Source organism: Hydra vulgaris, chromosome 09 (assembly GCF_038396675.1).
Source record: "Hydra vulgaris chromosome 09, alternate assembly HydraT2T_AEP".
NCBI lineage: Eukaryota > Metazoa > Cnidaria > Hydrozoa > Anthoathecata > Hydridae > Hydra > Hydra vulgaris.
In genome coordinates, this window is record NC_088928.1 from 15,356,695 (window position 1) to 15,365,000 (window position 8,306).

The 8,306-nt window shown below is 26.7% G+C and overlaps 1 protein-coding gene across 1 annotated transcript in view; it reads right to left on the reverse strand.

Moving 5' to 3' along the window:
• Nucleotides 1-8,306, reverse strand: part of LOC101240707 (triokinase/FMN cyclase) — a 70,931-nt gene that overhangs the window by 42,666 nt on the left and 19,959 nt on the right. The window contains exons 3-5 of the mRNA XM_065804817.1: nucleotides 3,373-3,524; nucleotides 716-794; nucleotides 536-625 (exon numbers count right to left, since the gene is read on the reverse strand). Of these exons, the coding sequence (XP_065660889.1) occupies nucleotides 536-625; nucleotides 716-794; nucleotides 3,373-3,524 (321 nt within the window). The remainder of the gene's footprint in view (nucleotides 1-535; nucleotides 626-715; nucleotides 795-3,372; nucleotides 3,525-8,306) is intronic.

The window sequence follows — 8,306 nt, forward strand, 5'->3', positions numbered from 1 at the left end:
CCTCATTGAATGAACCTAATTTGTTTGGTTTCCAAAATAAAACCTTGTTAAATAAAAATAATATTGTGTTTGAATTGAAAATTTCCCTTTATAGCTAGCTCTATAATATGTTTACATTTTCAGAAATGTTGGTTAATAATAGTATATATTAATAATATAATAGTTCATAAAATTATAAAAAATCTCTAAAATATCCAGATTGCTTGGGTTTTTTTAGGTGGGTTTTATTGGGCAGGTTTTTAAACGCCAACATTGGCATCAAGTAGATAAAAGAAAAGCCAAAAAATTTCAGAAGGTGGAACTAGTGTTCTAATTAATTTAGTTCCATCTCAAATAACTAAGTCAGTTCCATCTCAAGCAAAAACTTTTAACTGACAACTATAATTACCATGTAAAACAACTGAATACAAGACCTGTGTCAATCTAGATAACAAACAAGTGTCAATATAACTGACAGAACAATTAATTTCATTATTTCACTTTTTGTTAAAGAGTTAAATAGAAATAAACTAATATTAAGAAATAACAACCTTACCTAAACCAAATTCTACAACATCTTTTCCTACAACAAAATTGCACGGTTTTCCCGGTATCGAACAAGAAGACAAACTCACACTTATTGTTCCTTTACATAATAAAAAAATCTGTACAATAAAAAGTAAGCTATATATATTAAAATGCTAAAACTATTTACAAAAAATAAACTTTATCATACCCATTTCAAGAATAGATTCCTGTAAAAATTTATGTATTTCATCAATAGTTTTTCCTTCCTCAGCCATTGCGCCAGCAATCTGCAAAATTTATTTCAAAAATTTATTTTTTATTCATTTTATCCCATGATTTAAAAATCATTATATATATATATATATATATATATATATATATATATATATATATATATATATATATATATATATATATATATATATATATATATATATATATATATAGATAGGTAGATAGGTAGATTATCTTATCTATCTATCTATCTATATATATCTATATCTATATCTATATCTATATATATATATATATATATATATATATATATATATATATATATATATATATATATATATACATACATATATAGATAGATAGATTATCTTATCTCACAAATTGTTACATGACATATAGAGCAGTGTTTAATGCATAATTAAATATGATATTCCATTTGTTCTCAGTATCATTTGTTTTGTTCTTAACACATTTTTATCTTAATAGTATTTTCATTTCTTTTGATCTAAGTAAATTTATAATACTAATTATAGATAATAATTTGATTTTAAAAATTTTTTTATATTCATTTCAAAAACAACTTCATTTTTGCTAAATTTAATGCAGTATTTTAGGATTTAAACAATAATTTTTACACTACAAAAGTATCAAAAACAAACAGTTTACTTCTCATATTTTCAGAGCACAAAAGCATTGCCTAAAAAATAACAAATGCAATGGTATTTATAAAAAAGTCACAATTGTGATCCAGGAAACTGAATAAATCTATGAACAACCAAGTATTTTAAACATTGATATCAGGAGTATGGTAATTTACATAAATTACCATATCATTGTACCTTAAAACTTATGATTTAAAAAATCTTCAGTTAAATATCAGAAATTTTTAAGTGATGGAAAATTTATTAAATATTTGCCCTTATAAATGTTTTGACAGTAACTTTAAAGAAAAGCCAGTTTGCTTAAAGGTGTCACTCATAATTGTAAAACTGTTTACATAATTACATGTTGATTTAAAAGACACATTTATGACTTTACTAGCTTTACTACTACAACCATTCATACTGCTTGCCATACAAGTACTTTTATTCTAAATTTTCTCAAAGAGCCATGGATTCTCATCCTTCTGACTTCAACTTTCAAAGTTCTAAAACCATGTACAGTTAGGCTTTTTCCTTGTTTAACAAGGAAAGAGCTTAACAGTACATGAGTGATCAATAAACAATAAACATTTATAGCTGCTTTTTTTTTATTAATAAATTTTATCTTTATTTTGCAATTCTTTTTTTCTATCAATAGTTAAAGTTTTATATCTCTCTCTGTAACGTGATAAACAGTTGATAAGTGGACTTCAGTTTTGGCTTTAAACTTTTTGCTATGTATTCAGCTTTCTTTTTTTAGGTTTTATTTTTTAAAAATTAACTTAAGATTTTTTTTCTTTTCTTTTAATGTTATTTGCCTCCTCAAGACGGAGGGGACCACTACAGGTTTTTTTTATAGTGGTTACAACCCTCTCTTTAACTTTAAAAACTCTTTAATTCAACTTCTCATAATTTACAAACAAGATCACCATGGGGGGAAACAAGTTGTTTAATCTGAACAAGTTTTAAATATAAGAAATTATAATTTAATATAATATTATAACTTAATATTGTATAACAATTTTTTAAACACAAAAAAAACATTTTGCCTTATTTATTCAAAAAAAGTATTTAATGTTTAAAAAATGTGAGAAAAGTTAAAATAAAAGGGAAGAGAAAATTAATAACAAAAACTCTTAGTAAAGTTGCTCAGCAAAAATGCTTAAAAACTCTAAAATTTCTGAAAAGCACCAAAAACTTCTAAGAAATTAAAGAAAATTTTAGAAATTTAAAAAAACTTCAAAAGGTTATTAGTAGCACTTTAACCTATGAAATGATTAAATCCAAACACTTTTTGCATAGATAAAAAAGAACATTTTTTGCTGTACACAAATACTGACCAAATCCTAACCCGTAGTCAACAATAGAATAAGTATGATATTGTCCTTTAAGAAAAAAAAGGTATAGTTGACATACTTTATTCTATCCCTATTTTATCATACATAATATACCCTTTCCCTATCTAGCATTATGTCACCAATGACTTTTTATGTGTATGTAAGTATGTAAAGTATGATATATAAATAAACAGGAGATAAAACAAAACATAACTTCTGTTCTATATACAAATGCACTAAATGTAATTATTTATAATGGATTGCAATTAAAGCTATGACTGCCCAATCAAAATCCATTTTATAACTTAAACACTAACATTTCATAAAATTCATAAGATGAACTATAATTAACAAGCGGTGTCAACAGGCTGTGGAGTTTATTGTCTGGTCACCGTGGTCACTGTGTAGTCAAGTCAGCAAATTTGCAAAGCATTGAAGGACCTAAAATAAAAAAATCAAGTAGACCAAAACAAAACAAAAAATTACAATTTAAAAATATTACAAACAATAGTAAAATTAGAGCAATTTCAAGGATTTTTTTTTTTTTTTTTTACGTTAATCATTAAAAAGAATTAAATTTAAAAAATAGTTAAAGTTTTTAAAATAAAAGTTTTAAAAATTATTTTAAATATCATTTTCTATCAAAATAATACCTTATGTATAAGAATGGTTCCACAAAGTCCTCTTCTACCTGCATTTTTATCTTCACTTAAAATGGCACAATCTTCCCCAACTACAATCATCTCAACATTGATTCCTTCAGACTTGGCTAACTCTACAGCTCTGCCAAAATGAAGACGATCACCTTAGTACAGAATGAAGTTTTCAAAAACTTTGCTAATTATATCACAATAATAATTCTTACAGTTCAATTTTAAATGTTGTTTTTATCTAATAATTTATTTATAACTTATTTTTTACTTAAGTTTAATTTTTGCCTTAAATGGTTGCTACTTTAGCTTCGATTTTAAATCCTGTGAATTTTCTTTAACAAACTATATCTAGTACAGGATTTTCAGTTATTCAAAATTTCAGTTATTCAAAGTAAATTCTATTTTCCCTAAGGAGGTTCGAATAAACTCAAGTTTACTGTAGTTTTCGTTTTGCTTTGGTCAACTTTTTGTGATGTATTTTGTTATTGTAATTATATAAAGAAAAAAAAGGTTTTTCAGCTATCATGATTAAACTGCTTTTTATTATCGATTTTAAAAAGTGAAAAACAGTTTCAATCTCTAAGTTGTATCTTTAAGCCTTCAATTTATATGATTTCAAATTGTTTTTTATGCACTGAGAAAGAAGAGCAAGGTACTATGGCAGATTTTGTATACTAACAAATAAAAATTAAACTTTAATTATATTTTTTATAACTTGTATTTAATTTTTATTTGAATTTAATTTTTATTCGAATTTAATTTTTTTGAATTTAAACTTTGTATTTAATTTTATTCTATTGAATATTATCTTTAGTTAAATAGAAAATTTCGTTTTTAAGAATGGCAAATTCAATGATGATCAATGAAAGCCAATGTTGGATAGCATTGGCATATATCTTAGAAAACTGTGCTTCTCTCATGGTCAACTATATGTTGCCTGTACAAGAACAAGAGCATTTAATAGTTTGCAAGAAGTTGATAAACATTTATTATAAGATATGATGAAAAAATGTTTCACAAATAATGTAATATATCTTTATGTTCTTTGTTTATAGTTTTTAGATCCCAACAAAATGTTGTATGAATGTTATCATTTTATTTATGATTTGTACTTTTTTTTATCTTGCCATTATTTTATTACTTTATCTTGCCATGTTTTATAATGGTGTTACTTGGCAATGTGTAGAGCTAAGTTATAATTTAAGCAGTGTCATGAAATAGTGCCTTTACTTGGAATTGTTTAGTACCAAGCGGTGGTGTTGGTGGTGTTATTATTGTAGGGCTAGATTGCGATTTATGACTTACTGATTTATTCTTATTATGTTTTATTCTGGCAACACTTGCCTTTTCTACTATTTGGTAAAATAAAAATGCTATATAATTAGAAAGTGAGTGGGGTTGAAATTTGACTGGGTTTGATAAAAAATAGCAGGGCTGGGTTATTGACCAGTGCTGCATCAACATCGATACATCTTAAAGTATACTTTTTAATTCCATATTCATGTTATTTTATTTATATATGCGTGTATATTTAAATATAAACACCATTATGATCAACATGATGTTATATATATATGATTATCATAATCATCGTCATCGTCATTAGCTTTTTATCCCTTTTTATGCTGTTTCTCTAATATCTTCTTTCCATAACTAAAGCTTATTCAGACCATACATATGGCGCTCTCTCAAAATTTTCTTAGTTCTACCTCTACCATTTTTCCTGAAGCTTCTTTGTCTCTACATGCTTGATACCCAAACCACTTTAATCCTCTCTGACAAACATTGTTCGATATAACGCTTTTTCCAATCTCTGTTTAAGAATATGGCTCCTTTTCTGGTCTTGTTAGAGTCATACATCCATCTGATCATTATCTTACTTTCCACGATGATTACACCATATAAACACTAAAGTTTATATAAATACGTAAAGATATTGTATTCCAGCATCTAAATAAATATCAAACATATATGCTTATATTCACATATATCCGTATTATGTATACATAAATGTGCCTCTTACCTAACCTACAGGAAGTTAGGTAAGGAAGTTAGGTAATCCAAGAATATGGTACGGAAGTTTTTATTCCTTCTCAATGGTTTTAATTCAAGCCTTTTTTTTAACTTCACGTTATTCAGCTCCTTGTGCAGTTAATATATATTATTCTGTAATCATTTTTTTCAACTTTTTTACATGAACACCTCTCTTGACAACAAATTTTTTTTATTATTGCAAGAAGTCATGTAAAAAGGTCTGTCTCATGCTAAGCTAAATTGCTCCCAATTGATCTAAATCTTATCTCAGAAGTTAGGCTCAAGAGACTTTTGGAAAATTTTTAACAGTGTCAGTAATAAAGGTGGGTCTAATATTCCATCTCTAATTCATGGGCCTGATATTATTACTTACCCCAGAATAAGGCAGAGTTATTTGCAAAGAACTTTTCCTATTAATTTGACACATGAATCTAATTGCCATACTGTTCCTGCCATTCCTACCATCATACTGTTCCTGCCATTCGAGTTTTACAGATTAACCTATTATTAAATATACATAAATCAGCTTCCAATGTTAAAGTCAATTCTCAATTAAAAGCTTCTACAGCTTTCTCCAAAACTTTAATTCTCGTTAAACTAATAATAAGTGCTTAATAAGTTGTTCCAATTTTTAAAAACTCTAACAAAACACTCTGACCACTCTAACTACCCTACGAATAGTCTTTACTTAAATATTAGTTTCTTTATATAAAGGTTTTGAGATTATTAAATCATTTCTTTCTAACCGCAGTACTTAAGTCATTCTCCAAGGCCAACACTCTCCTTTTTTTCCAGTAACTTTAGAAGTGCTGCAAGGTTTTATCTTTTCTCCTATATTGTTTCTTATATAAATTTTATTTGAAATAGTGCTTTATAATTTTTTTTTATCAAGATTTAGCAGCCTTTACTTGGCTTATCTTCTTGTGGTGCATGCTGTTCAAACTGATTTTAAAAACAACTTCATAATTGATGTTATTTGATGAACTTTTCTCAGAACATATTTTTACTAGGTCTTAGATATGTGCATGGAGATGATTTTTACAAATTTAAAAAAATATTTTGCAACACCAGAAAAAGTTAAGGTCATTTTAATGTATCAATAAAAAGCGATTTTGATGGGAACATAAATGGCATTAAAGAAAACAAAGGTTACAAATTGATGTAACCTTTATTACATCAATTTGTAACCTTGATTGAAACTTATAAATATATAAAAAATAAACTTATGTTTGAAAACAAAAGTTTTCAGTTTTACATTTTTGTTGAGAATAATTCTATGTTCATTATTTGCATGCTTATAATTGTTTGGTAATTATTAAACAATTATATTGGTTTGGTAATTGGTTTTATAAATTGTTAGTTGAAGTAAAATATTTTCTTGGCTTCCAACCAAGAGATAAGCAATACCATTAAACATTTATGAACTTTATCACTAGGAAAATCTAAACTTGCAGTAGCATATTAATATATGTTGAATGAAATCTGATTCGATGTTGAGCTCTGGGTGCTATGCTGCAAGGCTTTACGTGCCAATCAATTAGGTTTAAATGGTTGAGTATGAATAAGATTGCCTCTTTTCCGTCTGTCTTCAAGAGTTGTTAATTTCATGATTTTACATCGAGTTTTGTAGTCATTATTTTTCAAAGCCTGAGGAACTTTCATTACACCGCGCTGTACCTTTTCAATTTTTTTTTATGTCACTATTAAGGTAAGGGTTCCAAGCTTGTATGGCAAACTCCAGATGTGGTTTAATATATGCAGTATAAACTTTTTTCCAAATATCAATGTCTCTTGATACAAATGTGTGTTTAAGAATTCCAAGCATGTTATTTTCTTTGTTTGCAGCTATATTGCACTGTTAAGCATATTTAAGATTTTCAGAGATTAGAATTCCACAATCTTTTTCTGAATTTGTGACTTCTAAAACTACTCTATTAGTTGTGCAGTCATTTTTTATTTCATCCATAATATAATCAAATTTTATTGTTCCTGAGTTAACATGCATGACTTTACATTTTTTTACATTTAACTTCATTAGCCAGTTTTGTGTCCATTTAACAACCTTGTCTAGTTCGGATTGTAAACTTGCTCGGTCTTCATCATTTTTGACGACTTTTATGAGCTTTGTGTCATCTATGTACATTTTGCAGATGGCTGATTTGACATGATTTAGCAGATTGTTAACAAATATGACAAAGAGTGTTGATCTGGAGTGTTTCCTAACACAGAACCTTGGAGAACCCCGCTAGTTACATCAATCCAGTCAGATATTGAATCTCCAAGTGTTAATTATGCTATAAATGTTGTGTAACTATAAGTGCAAGGTATACCCTTTCATGAAATAAAATATTTTTAAAAAACAGAAACAAAATACTTTTATGATTTTAAAATAGTTGCAATGCAAAAAAAAAATTAAATTTGGGTAATATCATTTATTGTTTTAAAAATTATTATGTCTGTGTAAAACTAGATAAAAAGTACTATAGTATAAAATAATACACAACAAAACAAAGCATTTAATCAGTCAAAACTCTGAACTTCTATTTGATTAATAAATCAAATAGAAGTCTATATTTTTTTCTATGAAAAAAATTCAGCTGAATAAAAATTCAGAAAAAACTATAAGTCAACAAGTTTATAGTTTTATGGAAAACATATTGTCCACTATGATTGGTGATTCCATGCATGTTTTTTTTTGGTCATTTTTTTCATGATTTCATAAACTTAGAATTGAAGCTTTGCATGGAATGGCAAGCTATGTGTTATGGATTGGCAATTTATATGTGATGGAGTAGCAACCAAGGTGTCAATGAGTGACAACCTATGTGTCATAAAGTGAAAAACTATGTCATTGAGCGACGATTTTTTCAAAACTTTTCTAAATTAAATAAATGATTAAT